The sequence below is a fragment of the Grus americana genome, chromosome 3 (genome assembly GCF_028858705.1).
Source record: "Grus americana isolate bGruAme1 chromosome 3, bGruAme1.mat, whole genome shotgun sequence".
In the NCBI taxonomy this organism is placed as follows: Eukaryota; Metazoa; Chordata; class Aves; order Gruiformes; family Gruidae; genus Grus; species Grus americana.
In genome coordinates this window covers 124969758-124992890 of record NC_072854.1, presented here as the reverse complement: position 1 = coordinate 124992890, position 23133 = coordinate 124969758, and the positions used below count along the sequence as shown (strand labels likewise).

The window sequence follows — 23133 nt, the reverse complement described above, 5'->3', positions numbered from 1 at the left end:
AATACTGCCCAGCACCTGTTAAGATCAGGAAGCGCTGATTTGTGGCGGATAAGTAGTCCTGTGGCGTTTGGGTAGAAACAGGTTTCAGACAAGCACCGGGCTGTGCGGTGTCTGGTGCCTGTGTTCAGCTGGAGCGGCGGTTCAGGCTGCATCTGCTTGGTCCGGGTGGTACCTGGTTTACCAGTGAAGCGCCGACACCTTGCCACGGTGGGCCCGTGGGGTTTCACCCTCAGGACGGGCAGGCAGGCCCAACCAGGGGCAGCCGTGGCCCTGCTGGTGCCACACCGTGGCCTTGCCCGCACGTGGGTGCTGTGTTGTGGGGATGAGAGAAGCGACTACCAGCAAGTGCGGGCCCGTTTTTCCGGCTGCAGCGGGGCCAGCGCCGATGGCGGCCGGGCCGTTGCCCAGCCCGGGCCCGGCTGGTGCCCAGGGGAGGGGAAGCCGCGCAGCCCGCATCCCCCCCGGCGCCTACAACTCCCGGCGCGCCGCGCGCAGCGGAAGTGACGGCATCTCGCAGCGCCACCGCGACCGTTGCCTAGCGACCATGTCGGGGCGGCGGGCTCGGGGCCCGCTGCAGCGGGTGCAACGGCGGAGCCGGGAGCTGCAGGCGCAGGTACCGAGGCGGACGGCCCGGCCCGAGCCCGGGGCGCGGTGCGGCGCGGTGCGGCGCGGCGGGGCTCTGCCGGCGGCTGACGGTGCCTGTCATGTGTTGCAGGTGGAAGCGCTGCGGGCGGAGAGCGCGGCCCCGGCCCCCGGGCAGCGGAAGGCCCTTTCGCAGAGGTGAGGCGGCGCCCGAGGGGTCCCCGGCCGGCCCCTTCCCTCCCCGGGGAACACGGCAGAGCGCTCTGGAGGAGCGGATCTAAACTGACACGTTTCAGTAAGCATGCGTGATTTGGGGCACCCGTCTCTCAGAATTTAAGGATAATGCTCTGTCTCTGACTTGCTTTCAATGCAGATGTTTGCAGCTGAAGAAATTGGTGGACGAGAATACAAATGCTCTTCGTGATTTGAAAAAAGTAAGTGTGGAGAGAAATTTGTTCATGGTTTTCTCCAAAATGCATCACGAAGAGCATTTAGAGAACACCAGCCTCCTTCAATTTTAGATGCCTCGGTACAAAAGCGATGCCTAGCACTGCACAACCCCTGACTGGGATCTCTGAGATCCATTTCTGTTATTTAAAAGCATATCTTTAATGCTTTGTGGCGTTCTGCGCTTAAAATCTTTATCAATGCATTGTATTGCAAGTGGAGAATGCAGGTTGCAAATTCAACGTGGAATTTCATCTTGGCGGAGTAAAAAGGCAAGAAAGATGTCACTAAATGGAGTGACAGCAGCCCAGGTGCTGCTGTGAAGAAGGTGAAAGCTCCTAAGACATGTCTGGAAAACTAACTTTATAGGAGAACTTTAACTTTGATTCTTTGCGCAATTTGCTGTGTTCTTCTTTCTCAGGCTGATGAGCCTGCGCCTGTGGGGAATTACAATCAGAGGAAAGAAGAAGAAGAAAAGCTGTTGCTAAAACTCTCTCAGCAGCTGCAGAATCTTGTTCCTGTCTTGCATCAGGATAACGTGACTACGAATTATGCAGCGTAAGTAGCTTAAGCGAACAAATACAATCTGCGCTTTTATGGAATTGTACGGGTACGGTTGGAAAGAACCCTGAAAAATTGTTAGCTCATCCCCCTTATTATCTTAACATACAGTTAAAAAAGAAGTACTGAAGAGCCAGCTCTTACAGGACTTGTTTTCTTGATGCAGTCATGAACAACTTGCTGGAATTTTCTGAGGGCGTGGGTTAATAGCTGAAATATAACGTGGCTGTTGAGAGGAGAGGATGCAATGTGGTCGGCATGCTTAAGGAGGAAACACTATTGGGATTTGGGAATTTTTTTCAGATCAGGACAGAGAGTAAAAACCCAGGAATGAAAATTCTGTACCTGTACAACGTCCTTGCAGAGAAGCCCATCTTGCAAGGCTTTACAGCAATTTCAAGAAGTTTTGTTAAAATAGTAATGAAAAAAAGTTTGATTTATTTTGGGTAGGGATGAGGAACATCAGAAGGATCCTCAAACAGAAGATGAAAATGGAGAAGAGGATGAGAGTGAAGATGAAGAAAGTAGTGAGGAGGAAGACAGCGAAGAAGCAGATGACAATGATGATGATGAGGATAAATTGTTGGATGATCCAAATGTTAAAGAATGTATTGCAGTTGGAAACTTTCATGCACAGCAGGAAGGGGATCTCACATTTACGGTAAATATGTCTCTCTGAAAGTTTTTTGACTGCAGATCCTTCTGTATTAAGCAGTAACTATAATTAAATCCTATGGTTCTGGGATTCAGCCAGTTCCTTGTGGGATTCAGGGAGAAATGGCTTTTCCCAGTGTACAATTGGCTTGGTGGAGTCCAGTGTCCTTTTGCCACCTTCTGTAGTGGCAGAGTCTCTCGTGGCAGTCTGTGATCTCTGTCATGGGAAAAATCAGGCTTTTGTGGGGTTTTGGGTTTTTTTTAACTGTGCCTGGAGCCATTTTGAAATATTTGGTTGTCTTTCGTCTCTGCTTCTCACGGCAAAGAAAGGTGAAATCCTACTCATACATGACAAGAAGGCGGATGGCTGGTGGGTAGCCGAAAACTCGAAAGGGGAGAGAGGCCTCGTTCCTAGAACCTATCTTGCGGTTAGTGTGCTGCCACCTTCTTCTGTTCTAGTCTCGCCTCTGTTGTTTGATGTATAAATGATAATATAGGTGCATAAAACTGATCGTACTGCTTACGTGGGGACACACAGCGGTGTTTTGCCAGGTATTTGGAAATACCACCTCGTTTGTATACATGTGTATGAAATAGCTAGCCAAAGCAGTATTTTTGTGCCTTGTGAAGATGTGACATACAAGTGCAGAGAAGTTTCGTGAATATGAAAGTCACAATCTTTGTCACTAAAGGTCAATCTGAAGACTCTGAGCTGCTGTGGACTAATTCGGGCTTTTCATAATTTATACAACATGTGTGTCCATGTAAATGGTGGAGTATTTTGTAATTCGACATGGAGGAACCTTTTAAGAAATGGATTGGAGTATACAGACCTAAGGGCACTGTTCTGCAGTTACAGTGCTCTGGAGTGATACATCACAGACTTAAAATCTCCTCTTCTAAACTATTAACATGTGCTATGGTTGGATAAAACATTTTTAAAAACAGAACTGTGAAGAAATCAAGCACTTTGCCATTTTGAATCTGAATTACAGGTCCATAATGAGGATGGTGAAAGCCAAGAGCAAAGTGAAGAACACATAGAAGTGGTGGATGAAACAGCAGATGGAACTGAAATTAAAAAAAGGTAAATGAAGTGATGTGATAGCAAGTAAGTTTAAAATTATTCTTCCTCCTCCTTAAATCTGGCAGAATGTTTCTTTGCCTTGTGAAGTATTCTCACTGTATTTGGTTCTTTGCATTTTTCTTTTCAGTACAGCAGTCATGGGGTTTTTCCGGTGTGCAGACACACTTTTACTTGAGCGGGTTTGTTGGGGAGTTTTGCTTTGGTTTGCCTTTTTGTTTCCCCCATAAAATCAAAGAATGACTGGGTTAGGTATTGAGTTATGTTCCAGCTCACGAGAGAGTCTAGCAATTAGTCTTCATGGCTGGAAATGTGTTATTATTAGTATCTCAGATAGATATGGTTATTAGGCTGCTGCTATTTGAAAACAAACCAATATTTAGTGTTTAAATTTTTGTCCACGCGAGGATGATATGTTATAAAAAATACATTATTTTTCTTCTAGAACAGATTCTCACTGGAGTGCTGTAAGAAGAGCTATCACAGAGGTAGGTGTACATCTTACACAGCAACTTCATCCACCATAATGTTAATTGTTTTGTAGACAAGGTTTGCCTTTTACCAAACGCTGTTTCTCATAGACCATTGTTTTTAATTAACATCTCTATTTTGCTTTTTGTAGCAAGAAATGCTACAAAAATGTTCTCTAACACTTTAGAAACAGGCTGCAGCCCAGCCCATGTGTCTGAATGAAGATGCAAGTAAGATGTCTTTTGGTTTTGCCACAGTAGTACCATACCGTTTCTTTTTCAAGGGTGTGATTATTTTCTGTAACCAGCCGCTGCTGCTTTGAAATGGAAAGGGGACTGAACAAAACAGGAGCCTGGCTGGGTTCATACGTGAACCAGAGTAAAAGCAGTTCCTGGAGGCGGGCCAGACTAGCTCCAGATTAGAAGAGGTGACCGATGCCCCAGGTCTCCGATATTGGTTGTGTGAGAGTTCTAAATTAGGATAGAATTAGATGTTAAACAGCGGGAGTACTAATATCTGTCTGTTTGGGTTTTAACAGAATGACACAGTCGAGGTACTGGCAACCATAGGAGCAGTTCCTGCAGGATTCCGCCCATCCACACTTTTCCAGCTCTTAGAAGAAGGTAAGGTTTTCTCATCGTAAACGCAGTGCAGGATTCTCAAGTGTCTCTGGTGAGTTTCTTACCCTGGTTACTAGTCTATTGGACCAAAATCAGTATTGCTTAATTATAATTAATTAAGGCTATATCTGACCCATCAAATAATGTATAAAAGGCTTTTTTTTCTTCTTCAATTAAGTCTTAATTTATCTGTGTGAAACCCTGGCCACACAGAGGCAATGACAAATTTCCTAATGATTTCAAAGATTTTCCTCTTTGGAAGATATTTCCTGTTGACGATGCAGAAAATGATGATTTCTTTTTTAATCTTCCCTTTTCTCGGACATCTTTTGGAGTCTCTTCGCTGAGTATATTACACACCTTATATTTTCTTAATCTTTTTGTTTGAAACTCTTTCAAGTCAATAGCTCTTTTTGTTAATTAAATTACTGTGCTTCTGGAATGAAATACTGCAGAACACTTACAAATAGTAGAAGTACCCTTTTTAAAGGGTGCTTGTAGAAGATACCTCCATAGTTTTGTTTGGACCAGTCAAATATTCAAACGGACTTTAGCCACATCTGAATTTTGGATGTTGTTCGGTTTGTGGCAATAAAGATCATCAAAAATTTTAAGAATTCTAAAAATTACTCTCGTTGTAGGCAATCAGTTTCGAGCAAGTTACTTTTTGCAGCCTGAACTTACGCCATCACAGCTGGCTTTCAAAGACTTGGTGTGGAACTCTGAAAAAAATACTGTGAGTATTACTGGTAAGAAAGCTATGGTGCTTTTGGTTTGCGAGAAATGACAGGATCTGTAGATGTGAATTGCTACCAATACGTCATATTGGTGGGTAAATATTGCTGAGAAACAGATGACGGATTTCACTGTCAATCCAGACTCCTTAGGCAGTAGATGTTATCGCATCCTACTAACAGGCAAAAAATTGGTACAAGTTGTCATGTTAGGTAGCTTTTAATCATGTTTCATCCTAAGTTTGTGGGTTCTTTCCCTGTCTGGGGTGAAGCAGATCTGCATGGGCGACCAGTCTGAATTTGTAAACCACAAGCTTCTGCTAGGCACCGTGAAATCACCAGTTTCATTTGTCCTCTTTCATTTTGGCTCATGATTATGTCTGATTTGCACCATTTTTAGAATATTTCTTTCTTCCCAAACTTTGATAAAACCTTCTGTCTGTCACACTAAAATATTTGTAGCAGTCTCCTTAGAAGAGAGCTTAAAGCTTATGAAGAAATTTTGCTGCTGCTGCTAATACTACACCAGCTTTGTTAGAAGAATCCAGTCTAGTGAACGCTACGCTTGATTGTCTCAGTAAATAAACACAAACTGGTACCGTGTGCAGGAGGAGCCTGTAGATTTAATCCTCCTTCTGTTGTCTGTATTTCAGATCTACCCTAGACCAACTCGAGTATCCCTGATTGTAACTTTATGTAGCTGTAAAATGATTCCCCTCCCAGGAGTCAGCATACAGGTTCTCAGTAGACACGTCCGACTCTGTCTGTTCGACGGCAATCGGGTAAGTTGTTTGGCATCAGAAGTCTTGATGAGGTGCGGAACTTTCAGTATCTTTTGTGCTCTGGTTGCTCTAGTAGCCAACTCCTCCAGCTGTCTCGCTTGGAGAGAGACACGCACATGCAATCTGCCTTCCAAGCCGCTTAACTTACTCTCCAATCAGTCTGGCTCGATACTCATCTGTGATTACACACTGACGTACGTACCCTCACTCTCTCACCTGCAGTCACCACAGACACGTAGGCCCTCAGTGACCTGTGGTCTGGCCAGCTGCTGGCACTTAGATGTATACACACACACATGCATTCAGAACAGAGAGCCCATTCACCCAGAAAAATAGTTAGAAATGGAGTTTAATGAGAAAACAGGGCGGACTGCGTTGATCTGGACTGCACTGGGCGTGTCCAGACATGCACACTTATCCCTCTTTTTCCCATCCTTGTTACTCCACCAAGCACCTCAATCCCTCCCTTTTTCTGCTTTTGGTTTCACCGCTGAACACCCCGTAGTAAGTCACGTGCAGCCCCCAGTGCCCTTCCCTGCGTGCCAGTGCCTCATACCCCTAAGCAGTCATCTCTTTCAGCCCGAGGTGACCCAGCTAGCCGCTCCTGTTGACTCATCATGCCGGGAGTCCCACCCGGCCCCTGGGGCTGCTGGCTGTCCTGGGAGGGGCTGGGGCGGGAGCTCCGCTTCTCTGAGTCCATAATTTTGGTTCCCCCACCTGCCATTGTGCCTCTTTGCTTCCTCATGGTGGAGATGAGCCTCTTCTGGGCTGATCTCTCTTCTGTGCTGGGCCTGGGAATAGCTGGGTCAGGGCCATACTCGGATTCCCCCTCTTGCTGTTGATCCTCTGTGCTCCTTTGCGTGTAGGTGTAGAGCGGCTTTTTATAACAGAATCTAACGCTGACGATGTAGCGGTTTTCTTTCAGCTGCACTGAACGCTTTTGGGGACAAAGTGACTATTCCTGGTGTATAGGAAGCAAGGATGGTTGGAAGGTGCTCTGTGGCTTCAGAGAAACTTCCTCTGTAGTCCTTTAAACTGAAACCATCTGATAAAGTTGAAGAGCAAGTGTAATTATCTTTGTGGTGTGCAGAGTGTTGGATTAATCTGGGATAATACTGCATTTTCTTAAAGGTGCACAGCTTTCTGGGAAAACCTGTCTTAGCTTTTTTCACCACTTAAAATATTTTAGGTGCTGAGTAACATTCACACAGTGAGAGCTACGTGGCAACCTAAAAATCCTCAAACGTGGACCTTTTCTCCAAGGGTAGGTATCTTGCTCAAGGAGTGACATAGCCAGTAACTACCTATTTACATCATCTAGTACTTGCGTTGAAATAAAATGTATTGCAACCAAAATGAGCATGCAGAAGAGAAAAGACTTGCTGAAGTGCACGAATTCAAACAAAACCAAGTGTTTTAGCAAAAACACTTTGAAGAAAAGAGTTGGGGGGAAGGAGAAGTAGCAGGAGGGACTGGTGATCCCGCTGGTGGCACTGGGTAACTCTGAACCGCTATCAGGCACTACATGGTGTTCATGGAGAAGGGAGGACACTAGCCACTCTGCACGTGAGCTTTTGCTTTGATTTCGTTAAAAGAAGAAGAGCCCATGCTTTGTCCCTTGTTTCAGGTGCTGTGCAGGGCGACACTGACAGAAGTAGCGTTGTCATGTTTTACCCCAGTTGCTGCTGTGTTCTGGGAGCAAATTAAGTGCTTTTTGACATCTAAAGTTCTCTAATAGCTTGTCATCGCACACACACAGAGTACCTTGGTAACGTAGCTATATTTCTATAGCAAGATAACGAATAAGGGGAGAAGGTTTCAACTGAAATTGGTTCTCTACTTATCAGTTACTTTTATATACAGTGGGATTGGGTCTTCTGAGTGAGATCTTATGTGAATGAGTGATGGGTTTGGCCTTTAAAAGTCACTTTTTTTTTTTCCCTCTCTGTATTAGGTAACAGGCATTTTACCCAGCTTGCTCGATGGTGACTGTTTTGTCAGGTCCAACTCTCTGTCTTCAGACATTGGTATATTATTTGAACTTGGCATCACTTACATTCGCAATGTAAGTATGTAAAGTTGCAGTATAAACCGTTGAAGCACAGGTTTATAAAGTGAACGAGCCGTTCCACATCTGATGTTAAGCTGCAGTATCCCAGCAGCAGACTGCGAGATCCAAATGGAAATTTAGCTGAACTTTTTCTAGCTTATAGCTTGTAAGATTGTCTTCCTTTTGGCTTCTGGGAGGGAGGGGAGAGATGTTGGGTTTTGGCACTGTTAGTTCTAGTCAGTATTTCGAGAATAAAAGACTTTGTGCCTAGTGGACATGAATGTACGTTTACTTATACTGAAATAATTTCTGCTGCTCTGCCAAAGTTCTTACATTACACAGAGGACCAATTCTCTTGTCATTCCTGCATTGTTTTTCTATCTTTGTGATTCGTTTCAGACTACTGTGTTATATACAAACAATTTTCACTGTTTAAATAGTATGGAGACTGGTTTCTAGCTGCGATTGATACAGATATATCCTACCCATCTAGGTTATGTTTCTGAAAAGTACAGCGGGTAGTGACGCAATAGACGGAACAGCCCCTAAGAACTGCCATAGCAGAAGGTGGATACATGCAGGCGCATCAGAAACATTAATATTTGGAGGATACGGTGGCTGTTCGGAACAGGTTCACTGTTCTGAAAGATCAGCCCTTTTGTCTACAAGACTGACTCGAGTCTTGCTGCCTCTCTCAACCCTTACATTTTCATTATGGTCGCAGTCTTCCTCAGGTGAATCTTGGCAATCAAGTAAATCATGGGTGACAGAGAGTGGGGTAACCACAGCAGTTAGCAAGCAGGGTATTAAATGGTGAAAATTAATTCTGAAAAGATGGATGGAGAAGTTGCAAAGGGGAGTATTGCTGAACTTTCTTTTTCACTAACACCTGTATGAAGTTAGGGTGCAGGCGTGCAGTGCCTGTGGCGATGTAGAGCAGAGACAAGCTGATAGTGTGGTGGGGATGCAGAGCTGTTGTGCAGGGAGATAAGTAGAGTGTACATCTGGAGGGAACTGGACTATGTAAGTCCTGGTGATAACAGCATGTTGGTAAGCGATGGCTCACCTAATGAGGCACAATGGCCCTCCTCACGCTAATTGGAGTAGTCAAGTTTATGCAAAGTTGTCTGCTTCTATGTACAGAGTAAGTTTAAATGAAAGTGGAAGTGTTTACAAATTCCTACCTGTTATTAGTGCTTTTGGGGTCTGGAACCGGATGGGCTGGCACACAGGATCAGCTCCCTGTCCCGGGCACTGTCTCTGGTACCATGAATAAAGCCTTCCGACGCACAGGGTCACTGCCTTGGAAGCTGTTGACTCTGGAATCAGATGGGTAAATCCTCTGGGTAAATTTTTTTCCCCTCCTTCTTTCTGACCTGCATTCTTTAGAGCATCAGTGCAGGTTTGGGGGTTTTTACCTTTGTATCTGTGCATCTCTTCTTTTTCAGGAGCTTGATATACTTAGGTTTCCCTTCAATATGTATTTCTTGGCTTCATAAATCCTCGTCCCTTAAATTTATGTTCATGAATGACCAACTTCAGCTATTTGGTAAACATCTTCAAACACCTGTGAATGTGACATAGTGTTTGCTTATCACAAATCTGGGGCTTTTACCATTTTAATGTGATTATTCTAAATAATTGCTTGTGGTTCAGTTACTCATTCTGGTTTGGCTGCTCAAGTTATCTATGTTTCTCTTTTTTTCTAGTCAACAGGTGAAAGAGGAGAGCTAAGCTGTGGCTGGGCATTTCTGAAGCTTTTTACGTCTAACGGAATGCCTGTTCCTTCCAAGTAAGTCGATTGTTTTCCTTCTTTCTCTCCCTGTATTTACATATGTATGCATATACATCTCTTTTAGGCCAGGAATAAAGTTTGTATTTCATACTGACACACTGATGGGGGCAGGTGTGGTCCAGTCTAACAGGCAGGTTGTACTGGGTCTTTCAGTGAGAATGCTGGTCCTGCTTCCACAGCCAGTGTATGTTCTACTATGTTTGTGTGGGAAAAATGCTCCCTGGACCCAACATTCAGGTTTGAAATGTTGCAAGTTAGTATGTCTTTAAAAATATTCTTCAGGGGAATTTTACAGCTATGGAAATGTCTGAGTTAATAGGGAGTTATTTAGAGTTTTGTTTATATAAAATAGAATCATTACCTAAATTGCAGGTGACAATGTCCTTTTTAATTCTGGCCTTTTCTTTATGTGCGCTTTGCTGTATATCCCTTTCCTATTTAAAAATTAGATTGATTTCTGAGACTTGGAAACAGGTTAAGAGTTTATGTGAATGAATCTCTTATCATTCACTTGGAGAGTGTGAATAAGCTTATATTTTGCAGCTGATTTATGATTAGGTCATGGGTCCACCAATCTTAAAGAATAATAAAAAGTACATATTTCTATTTTATTAAATGTAGGAAAGCTTTCTGTTAATGTACAGAAATTATTCATTGTAGAGCAGATTTGCAATACTTCTTTTTTACCAAATATATAGAGAGATATAGGTATATATGTGTATTCTGGATATATTTGGATTATAAGGCAATAAAAAAATACCCATGGGAGATCCCTACTGTTCTATAAATCTCTAAATATCTTCTAAATCTGATCTCTGATATTGTTTAACGTGGTATCTACAGAGTGAAATTGCATGCTCACTCTTGACAGAACTGGGACTACATTATTCTTTAACATTTTAAATCTTCCATATCTAAAATTTGCTACATAAGCGATGACTCCTCAAAAATATTTTAGTGAAACAATTGCTAAATTTCATATAAGAAAAATATTGGAGTCACGTGGAAAAGAATCAATATTGCTAATTTCTTTAAAAATAATTAACTAGTTTCCCAATGTAATACACGTTTCAAATTTATCATTTGAGGTTTGGTTACTTAATTAGGTGTAGTCATTTCATATAAAATACTAGTCATAACATCAAGCACCATGTCAGTTTTTTTGAGATAGCAGGTTTGTTTCTTTCTCAGCAAGGGGTTGTACTGTTCTCACTTATCCTTACATCTTTTTATTTTAACTATGCTGCTCTTCTTTCACAGGATGTACGAGCTGCTGTTAAATGGTGGTACTCCCTATGAGAGAGGCGTTGAGGTTGACCCATCAATATCAAGAAGAGGTGTGATTTCTCCTAAACATTATATAAATGGTAGATATTTTACAAGATGCAGCCCTTAGCTGGGGCCCTCATTAGCGTGCAGTCACTACAGCCTGGTTTTCTTTTGTGTTCTCATTTTGCATGAGAGTTGCTTGTCAGGGCTGGTGGGATTCAGCATTGTCTGCCAGTGCTAATGTTTCTGTCATTTCCAGTGTTTGCAGGTTGAGGATTATTTCTGATAAATGTAAGCCATTATTTCTTTACCTGCACTTAAGGCTTCTTGGCTACGGGGTGATGGTACAAGGCTCAGCGGTTACACTGATCTAAAGAGCTCCGAAGCCAGGCGGCCTAAGTCCCGTGTCATAAATACCACACCACTTAAGTGCATAAATACGCTACAGAACATCTGTACTGGTTCTCAATGGTCTTTCAAAATGACTGATTTTTCTATTGGGCATTTATTTCTTAAGCAGGGAGTGGTGTTTTTCATCAGTTTATAACACTCAAGAAACAGCCTGTGCTTCTAGTGAAACTGAGGTCATTAAGTGTGCAGTCGAAAGACATCCTGAAGTAAGTGTGCATGCGTGCTGCCATAAAGTGAAACAGTACTTCAGATAGCCTAGAATGGTCCCAGAGATCTAAAGTGTTCCCCTTCCGTGGAACACTGGCTGTGCAAAAATCTGAGAGTTGTGTTGCCTGCACGTTGTACTTGATCTCTGTTTGACACTTAGAGCTACTTTCTTGAAAACAAACAAAAAGTGTTTAAGCTTAGATAAGATTGAAAACTGCAACAGCAGGAGTCTGGCTGTTACAGCTTTATCAATGTACACCTTCTAAAACTGTGATATTGGCATCTCCATGAGTCTATGAGCCAATAATCATTTCTATAAAGTGTCATTACTCTCAAGTTTTGGTGAACAATGCTTCATAGGAGCAGTTTCAAATAAAAATCTCAACGGTGTGTTTATTTTCCCAATAGTTTGCTACCAGAAACGTTAATTGGCAGTATGTGCTACATCCATCTCTTGATATTCTATCGACAAATACTTGGTGATGCACTCCTGAAAGAGAGAGTAAGCATGCAAAGCACAGGTAAGAACTGCTGTTGTGGAGAAGAACCACCAACCATCTCACAAGGTTAGGAAGTTTTAACTTTCAGTCTGCTGGTGTTGTGGGGACAAATAGAAAGCTGTTGTCCCTTTTAACAAAAGAGAACAACCTCTTGCTGTGACTACTACCACTCGGTGTGTTTGCATTTCAAACTAGTAATATTTCAACTCACATCTCATGTGTTGCCGTTTGACATCAGTTCGCACTGCAGAATGGAAAACCCACAAGAACAGTTTTGTTTGCTGTGAAGTATGAATGAAGTGTTTTCAGTGAAATTCTCATTAAAAAAAAAAAAGCCTATACGGATAGGCAAAGGGTTATTTATAAATAAATAAATAAATAAAATAAAAAGCAAATAAAGTATTATTTGGAAGATAAATGCTTCCTTTTCACCACCCATGCAATGAGATTAGACATGCACACAGGTTTACTTATTCGTTTCTAGTGTATGTGTGTTCTCTGAGTTACAGACATGAGGCGGATGCTTTTGCCAATGAGGCTCAGTCATCCTCTTTTTGTTTTTTTTCTAATTACTATTTACTTACTGGCTAATGCAGCAGGGAGAGACAGAAGTGGAAGAGTTCTGGTTTCAGAACTCAGAGTATTGCTGTAATTGGGAACCCTGCACCTTATTCCTTCCACATCTTTCCTTCAAGAGAATTGTAATAGTTCAAAGTCTCCATTTTAAAACCAATTTTTAAAAATTACGCTTAACTGTACTACAGGTGAATTTCTGTCGGTACTGCAAAGTAATTTTCTTGTGCTTTCTCCTCTGTCTCTTCTCCAGACTGAATTATGTATCATCTGTTCCTATGGCAAATAAATCTGCTTGTGCACTTATGAACATTTTTAACTTCATTATTTTTAATCCTTAGCCATACTTAAGCACCTGAATTACAAGTTCATCTTTCAGAGGTGCTCAGAAATTAACTCCCCTCCTGATTTTCTGGAACTTTAAATAAATTAATGCTTTATTTAATAAACTTATCACAGAGAAACTGAAAATGCTTAGTTTTTAAAGGCCGGTTGAGCTGCCATACTTACTTGATTTGATCTTTATAATGCAGGATGCTAGATCAGGGTGATGACCTCTCCTGGAGTTAAGATGCATCCATTTGGACTCAGTCAGTATTTGAAATGGTTTAAAGGCTTTACCCCAGCATTTCAGAAGTTGTTCTGGTAGCCATGTTCTGCTTTTTTTCTAGTGTAACAGAAGAAGATTTCTCTTATTTCAAAAAATCAACTATCATCACTTTAGAAATAGGCAACTTAAAATGTCTGTCGTATTTCACAAAAGCAATTGGTTCTGGCTTGCTTCCGTGAAATGTTTTTAGTAAATGGTTAGTGTTTACTAAACTTTCTATCAGCTTCACCATGAAGAAACAGCAGCGTACATTAAATATTTAAAATCGTAAGAGAAAGAAAACGCTTCAACCAAAATCCATTACCTGTAGCACTCCTGTAGTCTTATCCACAATCTCATTAACTTAAATAACACCAGAACCCCTGTGCCACCGGGGCTCGAGATTTGCTGTGCTTTGTAGCAGAGAGCTTTGATTCCTCCCGGTCACGGGGAGGCAGCTCTGCCCTGCCTGGCTTCGATACAGCTGGCCTGTTCAGCTCAAACAGGAGACCCGTGCAGTTTGATGATGTGCCCCATTTGGTAAATTTACTATGCCACTTGTTACCCGGTTATCTTAACGTCGCACACAACACAAGCCAGGTGAAGGCAGAATGAAAGTGTGTTTATTCATAACATCCAAATTGGGCAGCACCATTTCAGATGTTTATAAAAAAGACAGGCGCAGAAATGAGGAAAACCACCTCAATCTACCCGTAGGTTAAATAAGCAAGGTCTCTTGCTGGCTGCCTTCTAATAAACCAGCAGTCACTTTTTGTGCATCTCTCTCTAGATAACTGTCTCTGAGCCACTGAGAGTTTGCTAGTCAGAGAATGCAGTTGTTAGCTCTTCTGCCTTCCCTGCTGCTCTGGAGGGATCTAGTTTATTACAGCTAATTTTTCCTTTGGAATATTCTGAGGGGAGGGGATGTGCTGAATACCTTGATGTGTCAATACCTTGAAAGCCATCCTGTTTCTTCCTCAGCCTTGAGTAAGTTTCTTTTCTGTTTCAGATTTAATCTGCAATCCCATTTTAGCAACTTTCCCTGAACTCATGGATCAACCAGACCTGATGGACGCACTTCGGGTATGTTATCTACGTAGCGTCCAATGACATCTGATGTGTCAGGATTTCCAGACAGTTTGCAAAATTTGAGCTTTTTTAATCCTGTGAAAAGATAAATGGAAAAGCCAAACAGCAGAAAAGCTTTATAATTGTTCCAAGTACCTGCAGATCTCTTGTGTCTTAGTGCCTTCAAAACTGCATGAGAACACTTGAGTACACTCAGAAGGGATGCAAAGACATGAGCTGGCTAGTTTGATCACTGCTAGCCACATAGCTACAGCAAAAGAGCACTCAGGTGGGTTAGCTGTCAGAATGTTTGTCCCTGTGCTCTCTTCATGACAGGGAGGACCTGACTGAGCTTCTGACTGGCAGGACAGTGCTGACCGTATTTGCAGTGCAGTCCCTCACAGGTGTCCCAGCAGCAAACAACTGCCGAGTTATTTCTGCCCGAAAGACGCTACTGTTAGAAGCTGTCAGCCTTTGGGGTTGCGCTGTTTCTCCATGCTTGTAGGGTGGAAAGAAAGCAACCTTGGTTGTGACTGATTTTTCTGAGAAGTGTATCCCCTTGATTTCATTGATATGGCTCTGATATTGATAGTTTCAGATCTCAAAATCCTCACATCTGTAAAATTTTGTGGAATGGCTGCTTGCTTAAATCAACTAAACTGGCCCAAGAGAGGAATGGGGAGTGCGAGGAAAGTGGGACTGCAACGGGAGTTAAACTACAGTGGGATTGCAGCTAAAAATGGAGATGCTTTTGCTCTCCACACTCTCAGTCTGATTTTACATTTCATTTTAGAGCGCTTGGGCAGATAGAGAAAGAACGCTGAAGAGGCTCGAGAAGGTAATAAATTACAGGGTTTTCTTTGACATATATTCAATCTAATTCAAACTAGAAGCTGTCAGTGTTATTGCTAGTTAACTTTTCCTCTCACCATACATTTACTTAGAAAATGTAAATACACTAAATGCAGTTCTTAACATTTCTTACCCATATTTGTAACATTAAAGTAGGAGAAGACGGAATGTGAAATTAACTTGAACTCTTTGTCTCAGCGTTTGGATATGGTTGTTAGTGGGGAAGCTATTATAGACTCACACCCAAAGCGTGGCTCCCTTTCACAATGTGTTTCCAATACATAACTGATAGAAGTTTTCCACTGGTACAAAAGGGGCTGTGTATGTCCGCAAAATAATCCTTCCTCCTCCAACCTCTGAGCTCCAGTCCTCCCACAGTCTGCCTGGAAAAAGGCCCCCAAATTCTGCAAATCTCCCACTTTGGGATGTAAATAGCTGGAGAAGAAGTGAGTTGGCCAGGTCACTAGGCATACCCGCACCTTGTCCTACGTCCTGTCCTCTGGACAAGGAAGAGCTGTAGGGAACTGAATGAGAAAGGCATTGGCTCTTGATCCAAGACGCTTCCCTTGTGAGCAGCAGCAGGGCATTTAATTTGTCGTGGATGCTACTGAATAGATACACAGAGATCTCATTTATGCAAACAAAACAAAACGCTGTTGAGTCAGAATCGCTTTTTCAAGGCCATTCATCCAAAATGAAAGCTGATCTGCTCAAAGAATTAGTAACTCCTCAGTATCCCAGAACCATCCAGTTTTACCTGATTTTTCATGTGCCACTCCCAAGGTAGGATTGCTGCCCAGCGAATTCTTACTCCTCCTTGCACGGTTATATGGTGCTTAGCTGCTAAATCAGTGTTTGATAATTGACCAGACTGATTCTCAGTCTCTGGCTTTTGCAAACTGGTCTTTACAGGGGAGGGCGTAATTCTTGCCAGACGCAGAACGTCCCGTCAAAGTGTGACACACCAGTACTTACGGTGCGGCCTTATCTCCTGCTAAGAGCCAAGTGCTGCGAGGAGCATGGGATTGTTGCAACTCTCCGCCTAGAGCGGCGGCGAAATGAGTGCAGCTTTGGCTTCCAAGGTGGGGAGGATGTGGCATTTCCCCGGCAGCCATGGCCAACGGTCTCAGTCTGCACCCGCAGGGGCTGTGGAGAACACTTGTCACATCCTGGTGTTTTTAAGAAGAAATATAAATACCCTGTGAGCCAAGGGCCCTTGCTGTCCATTGTACAGCTTGCTGGTTTGTGGAAACACTGGCAGGTTTGGCTCTGTATCACTACTCTTTGTCATCCAGAGAAGTAGGTAGGTTGGAGAGCAGATTTGTTGATTCTGTATTTTCTTCTCTGCAGAGAGATCGAGAATTTCTAAAGTCTCTGTTTGTCCTGGTGTACCACGACTCTGTCTTTCCTCTCCTCCAGTCCACTCTCCTCCCCGACTACAAGTGGGCTGAGGAAGAGTCAGAAGCATCTCGCTGGAAGGTGATTGCTGACTTTTTGAAAAAGAGCCAAGAGAACGATGGTGCACTTCAGTATCTGCTCTCATCAGAAAACACTCACAAAGCCTTTGATATCTCTGAGCTGGCTTACGATTTCTTAGGAGAAGTAAGGAAAAATGATGCTGGAGTATGAATGGATTACAGAAGAACAATACAAGCTACCTAAGAATGGGGTAACATAAATAAATTCTTACAAAAAAGAAAGTATGTGTACTATGTCAATTGTAATGAATATTTTAACATATTTAACATTTTGAGAGACTAAAAATTATTTTATCCATTTAACTAATGGAAATTGTATTTTAAATCTTCCCCTTTGCAATGTTAGACAAGGGCTATGGTTGTCTGTTCCTACATGTACCTGTTGTAGCTACGTCAAGTGTCATATTTTGCCTAAGCTGAGCAAATGCTGAGGCAGCACTCTTCTCCTCTCATGCAACTTCCGATTAATTTCCAGTTTTGTTTTAATCAGGCTGAACAAAAGACTCTTTGTCACAGTACCCCAGCAGACTGGTAAGAGGCAAGGAAAAAGCGATGATCTTGAAGAATGCTGCTGAGCAAGGTCAGCCAGGTTAGGAAAAAACCCCACATCTCTTGTCCAATCAGTGGACAGCAGGTTGTATTTAGACTGTTTTACTGTTTTTCCTTCCCACTCAGGAAAAGGTTGGGTTATTCACAGGAATGTGCCTGACCCACCTAATAAAAAAAAAAAAGCTGGTGACAATGCTGGGCACGCTGCGTTTCCCCTGTGCGTGTGTGTGGCTGAGCTGTACAGTAGCTCCCTTTGTGCTGGCTTTCTAGGGCAGGCTGATGAGCTGCAGGGTGTTCCTTGGGTGGACCAGGACGGTGAAGGCTTCTCTTCCCCGAGGCTGTACGTGCTGCCTCCTCCCAGGGGAAAGTTATTAATCCAACTTCTCTTTTCTGCTGGAGTCTACCTACCGGGTAGGTGGGCAGCGAGTCACACATGGATTTAAGTCCACACCAGACAAAACTAGTGCCTGGCTTGAAATGTTTTAAAACAAGATCTTTCAAAGACCACAGCACACTGCATGGAGCCTAAAGCCAGCTGCCACTGACAGCATTTGTAAACTGGAGCCTTCAGAAATGCCACAAAGCACTTCCCCCTGGCCTAGGAGGGGCTCAGACAATAAGAAACATCATGGATTTGATCTTTGCTCTGTATTGCACAAGAGCTTGGCGTAGAAGCCAAATTCCTAAGGAATCACTTGGCGCTCCTAACAGAGATATAGTATCTTACTAGTATATCGTCCTCCTGTTGCAGAGTATTGCCTGAGTTAGTGGAGTCATTCCATCCTCTCTAGGCCATGAGGCAGAGATGCCACCTTCAGCCTCTCAGCTCACCAGTAACTGGTGAGTTATGAGGTGAGGCAGAGTCCTCTGGAAAAAACAGCACGTGCCTGTCGAACCCAAAACGCATCTGCCAGGAGGCAGAAGTCAAAGCTGTCCCGGTAGCTGTCCTTCAGACCTTTCTGGGCACTTAAGAGCACGCTGGCAAACCCTCCTGTCTTTTACCAGTGGGTTGAGGTGTTGGTAAAAAAGTGTTTGGCTGCCAGTTTTCGAAGGCTGAATGTGTCCGGTGGATGTGGGGGAGTCTGACGTAAACACATAGCAGAAACCTGAACAGAAAGGGGAGGAGGCAACAACAGTGTAAGCAAAAATATTTCAGGCTTGAAAGAATGCCAAGGACAAAAATTGATTGCAGGAAACATTTCTGCCCGGGCGTGGTGTAGATTTTTTTGTCTTTCCCCTCTCGTTAAAGACCTTGAATTGATTGTATGCTGGTGGCGGGGCTGGGGTCCCGTTGCTCTCCCATCCCGGTGCTGGCGGCAGGGCGTGTGACGCCAGCCACAATAACCGGAGGGCTGCTGAGGGCTCCTTCAGCCGGAGGAAGCGGCGTGGTGCCAGCCTGGGCTGGTTTCTGTGATTACGTCCCTGCGGGTGTGTCGGTTAAAACCCCGCACGGGAGCGGTGTGGTGCAGACAAACGTGAGCGGAGCTGAACTGGAGCGGTCACAGCATCAGCTGAGAAGAGATGGCCTCTGCATGTCCCCCTGCGGCCTCCACACAGCCCGCCTTGCCCTCCGGACCCACCGTTTTCAAAACCATCCCCTACGCCTTCATCCTACCGGAGATAGTGAGTATGCTGAGCTTTGCTGCGTTACAGCACTCCACTAACGGCTCTAGTGAATCTAAAATTCAGGGACCAGCCCCCAAAACGATCCTGAAGGCAGCGTTAATGGGAAATAACGTCCTTTCTTACAGCTTATACTGAATGGGTGGTTCTTCATGATGTGTTTTTTTGGAACAGCTTGAGGACAAGATACACTCCAGCTCCATTCCAGAGTCCATGCGAGGGTTGCCGGCTGCTGTAGGGCTGGGTGAGGCTGAAGAGCTGCTGGTGCCTCCGGGGCAGAAGCAGCTCTAATTATCGCATAGAAATTGCTTGAAAATCAAGGGAATTTCATTCTCTGTATTAAGTCTTTCCAAGGGCTTGAAGGCAATTGGGCGTCTTGCAATGTGTGACATTCCATCAATCTTTCAATTGCTTATGGGTCCAGAGGGCATTCGGTGGTACTGGCTGAGATAACCAGCAGCTGGTGTACTTTGACACATCACACCACGCTGATGACCCACACCACCCACAGCCGCCTCTGGTGTGGCTGGGCTTTGCCGTCAGCTGCCTGTGCCAGGGGGGTTCAGCTCCCCACTGCAAATCTGGGGAAGTTTCAGCCACCCAAACTGGAATGGCACAGGCCAGCGTGAGCTTATCCAGATAATCCCGCATGCTATTTTTGCACAGTAAATAATTTTAGGTGGATCCAGAGCGAGTGACTCACTCTGGGCTGGTGCATGGAGTGAGGAGGAGACTTCCTTGTGCTGTGATTTCAAGCCCAGGAGATTAATGAGCAGGCAGGGCTGGGCCGATGCAGCCCTTCATCTTTCCCAGATAAAAGCACATTTTCTGGCTTCTCAGCCAAAGCCCTCAGGGTGAGAGGTTTCCTTGCATCAAACACAGGAGCAAACCTTTCCCTTTTGTAAGAAATGTTTTGAAGTATTTCCCAAGAATGTTTGGGGAAACTCATGCCACCTTGCGGGGCTGCTGTCATGCTGGGATGCTCCGGGAGGCTGATCTGTGCTGCCCGAAGATGCAGGGCTTCCCACAGCTGCTGGGGCCGACCTGGGAGGGAGGTGAGGAAGGACTTGGGGAGAAGAAGGGGCTTTTCCCATCCCACACTCATCAGAACCACTTGTGTTTGTCCCTGGCAGCTCTGCGGGACCTGGGTGTGGATCCTCGTTGCTGCTACCTCCGTCTCCTTCCCATTGCTGCAGGGATGGGTGATGTACGTGTCCCTCAGCTCCTGCCTCATCTCCCTGCTGCTCCTCCTCAGCTACCTCTTTGGCTTTCACAAAAACAGCGAGAACTGGAAAGTGCTGGTAAGGAGGCGCTGGAACACCAGCAGATTGTTGGCAGCAGCAGTGTGGGCACAAGGCCACTGTGGCTGGTGACGGGTTAGCTGGCCAGCTGCTGGCACTTCCACAAACAACCAGCCCTTTCCTCTTTTTCCTTGATTGGAAATGCCAAGGGAAGCTGTGCTATGCCACGGGTGCCGCGTGGGCACAGGGGAGGGTTCAGTGTAGTACAAGGGTTTGGTCGCAGCCCCTGGGTGTGTGTCCCATTCGAGCGCTCTCATGTGCAGAGGATAGACCTCGTCTTCAGGGTGAATCAGAGGAGGACAGTCCTGGGCAGGCTTTGATCCTCGCCACTCCCTTGTTTTGCAGGACAGTTTGTACCACGGCGCCACAGCCATTCTGTACATGAGTGCTGCTGTCTTGCAAGCCAATGCGACCATCCGCTCTGAGTTCGGTTCCAACTCGCCGCTTCACTACCAGCTCAACTGCGCCGCATCGGTGAGTTGGTCTAGAAAACCCCAGGCAGGCTGGAGTACCCACGACTCCCCTTGGGGAGATGCAAGAGCAAATATTAAAGCCACAGCAGAGCCATCCCAAGCCGAGCAGCGTCACACTGGCCAGAGCTTCAGTTCCTCATTTCTGTTGCAGCGTGCAGCCAGTGTGGGCTTCTTGGGGTCCAGCAACTCATGGACAGCCTTGCGTGGCTGCCTCCTGGGAAACATGAGGGGCTTTGCCTCTCCTTTGAGGCTGGAGAGAGGTTTGGGCTGGGGGGTTTCCCCAGGTCGAGACCACTGAGAGGAGGTGGAGTTAGACTCTCCCAGCTGACCCCCGCTTTTGCTTTTCTTCCTCTCGTGCAGTTCTTTGCCTTCATCACGACCTTCCTGTACATCCTCCATGCCTTCAGCATTTACTACCAGTGAGCCCGGCAGCACCAGCTTCACCTCTGCAGGATGAGGGCTTTCCCAGCGCGAGGGATGCAGCTTTCTTCCATCAAGGTGTCCCTGCCCTGTGGCCCTGTCACCCGCCCCGTGGGGATGGCGGTTGCTTTTTCACTTCATTGAAGGAGAGGTTTTCGCATGGCAGCGGCGTGTCTCTGTGCTTGTTGGGGACATTTTGTGCCTTGCCCATGGGCTACGCAAGGAGATGGACTGGGTGCAGGCTCCAAGCCAGCCTCCCACTCTGACGTTCCACCAAATATAGACAGCCAAGGAAAAAAAAAAAAAAAAAGAAAATCATTGTTCCTTCAGCAAACAATTTCCTTTCTTATATTATTTTCCTGTCTCTGGTTCAGCTAGATCACTCCCCAACACATAAATTCATAACAATACAATATTGTGTTCCTTGACTTTCAGATAATTTAATTTGGTATATGCAGTACTTGGAATAAAGAGCCTATTACCAGTGTCTGACCAAATAAATTTCAACCGCTATATAAGCTGTGTTCACTGAACAAGCTAATTTTACTCCGCAAGAGTTAAAAATTTCCTTTCAAAAAACAGAAAATGTTCACAGACTTAGAAAGCTACAACAGACTTTTTAAACAAGTAAATCCTAGAACTTCTAACAAACTTCTAGACATAGTATAAAACTACAGCATGAAGAGACTTATTGCTACAGTTATTTACAGTAGTTCTTCTCCGTTGCCATTACAAAATCTGCAGCCACAAAGTTCAGTCACTGGCGACGCCATCACGTAGCACTGGCATTACAGGTGTCCCTCCCATCTGCGTCTTCAGCGCCAGAGTGGCTGGTAGAGGGAGCTCCCTCCTCTCTCTGCCGCAGATAATCTTCCACTTCTGGGATAGCGTTGGCTCGCAGTACATCGAAGTAGAGAAGGTAGTCCTGGAGACAAGCTGGCAATGGCAATTCCCGGATAAACCAGTCTGATCGTAGGCATTTGCTCGTTAAAATGGACCGGATCTCAAGACGACAAAGATGAGACAGGGAAGGAATGAAGGCTGAAAAATTACAAAACAAGTCAAACATCGAACAGGACACCATGGGATTACATCGCTTGCCTACAGTTACCTGGTTTAGCTGGATCCTGTCTGCACCCCACTCCCCCAGTCTCTCTGGCAGATAACGAGGCAGAGTTCTCAATAGTGAAGGGATGTTGTCTGCTAGAATCAGCTCTTTTGGAATTTCCCTATAGAAGCTAGAAAAGTTACCTTAAACTTCTAGAACAAAGAATTAAAGAATCATTTTATCCTGAATCAGAAAGTTTTATCTAACCAGCCTAGAACAGCTACCTGCTTGGGGAGAGAGGCCCATGCCACCTTAAAAGAAATGAAAAATTAAGTCTAGAGCTATATCAAGCACCAAAGTATGACAAGGGAAAACACTTTTAGGGTAAGTATTAAATGATAGTATCACTCAGTTGGCATATGATGTCAAATGTTCTAACATGTTGCTAAATAACTTGACGTAGGACAAGCATGTGCCAAAAGATACACAAACGTCTCTGTAGATGTGCATTCGCTCAAACACAAACTTTCATATTATGGCTCAACTTATCCCAACACAGAACTCCAGCACCTCCAAACTCTCCTAGAATGGCTTCTCCACTGATTTTACTCACAAGGAATCTGTAATATTAACTGCAGTAAGTTCTGCATTTCAGAATGGAAGGGTAAGTACAGCAGAGGTGTAACTTCACGGGACCGTACGTTTTGCAAGCCTTCAGCTGGAGGTGTGAACACCCCTTCCTGAACTTTTTCACATGAAGCCTTCATTTTTACTTTCCTATGCTCACTCACATGACCAGCTTATCTCAGGTCGAGTGCTTGGTACTTTTTCTTTTTTATTTTACTCAGTAAAGATATCCTAATAAGCTTCAAACATTCCAAAGGAAGTAACACTTAATAACATTATCACTTAGACATTTTAACAACTATTGCAGACCCTTTTAAAGAAGAATTTGCTTTTAAATGAGTCACTAACAAAGACACCTGAGTGCA

The 23133-nt window shown here is 44.3% G+C and overlaps 4 protein-coding genes across 12 annotated transcripts in view; 2 read left to right on the top strand and 2 right to left on the bottom strand.

Moving 5' to 3' along the window:
• Positions 1–14342, bottom strand: part of LOC129204430 (uncharacterized) — a 29078-nt gene extending 14736 nt beyond the window's left edge. Inside the window, exons 1-4 of one of the 2 annotated variants that reach the window (XM_054820432.1) lie at positions 14283–14342; positions 13251–13407; positions 9404–9552; positions 9170–9304 (exon numbers count right to left, since the gene is read on the bottom strand). The gene's annotated coding sequence lies outside the window, so the exon portion shown is untranslated. Of the gene's footprint in view, positions 1–9169; positions 9553–13250; positions 13408–14282 lie in introns of both variants that reach the window. The other variant, XM_054820431.1, reaches the window with a different exon arrangement.
• On the top strand, positions 520–18565 carry NPHP1 (nephrocystin 1). Of its 6 annotated transcripts, XR_008576382.1 has the most exons (22): positions 520–613; positions 716–780; positions 956–1016; positions 1451–1587; positions 2041–2251; positions 2571–2672; positions 3240–3331; positions 3774–3816; positions 4338–4422; positions 5061–5155; positions 5807–5935; positions 7125–7199; positions 7890–8000; positions 9695–9777; positions 11041–11117; positions 11567–11666; positions 12076–12188; positions 14339–14412; positions 15191–15235; positions 16600–16918; positions 17218–17316; positions 18526–18565. XR_008576382.1 is itself a non-coding variant. In XM_054820434.1 (21 exons), exons 1-20 carry the CDS (start codon positions 545–547, stop codon positions 16876–16878), a joined length of 2046 nt encoding a protein of 681 aa, XP_054676409.1. In that variant the 5' UTR covers positions 520–544; the 3' UTR covers positions 16879–16918; positions 17203–17251. The 6 variants fall into 6 exon arrangements, 5 of the variants coding, with proteins under 5 accessions (XP_054676409.1, XP_054676413.1, XP_054676410.1 ...); XM_054820434.1 differs by lacking the exon at positions 18526–18565 and having other exon boundaries at positions 17203–17251; XM_054820438.1 differs by lacking the exons at positions 17218–17316; positions 18526–18565 and having other exon boundaries at positions 11570–11666; positions 16669–16924.
• Positions 16955–23133, bottom strand: part of ASB3 (ankyrin repeat and SOCS box containing 3) — a 32618-nt gene continuing 26439 nt past the window's right edge. For all 3 annotated transcript variants that reach the window (XM_054820443.1, XM_054820445.1, XM_054820444.1), the window contains one exon: positions 16955–22134. In XM_054820443.1, the coding sequence (XP_054676418.1) occupies positions 21866–22134 (269 nt within the window). In that variant the 3' untranslated portion in view covers positions 16955–21865. The remainder of the gene's footprint in view (positions 22135–23133) is intronic.
• MALL (mal, T cell differentiation protein like) lies at positions 18760–21172 on the top strand. Its single transcript, XM_054820449.1, has 4 exons — positions 18760–18899; positions 20033–20200; positions 20546–20674; positions 21034–21172. Exons 1-4 carry the CDS (start codon positions 18798–18800, stop codon positions 21094–21096), a joined length of 462 nt encoding a protein of 153 aa, XP_054676424.1. The 5' UTR covers positions 18760–18797; the 3' UTR covers positions 21097–21172.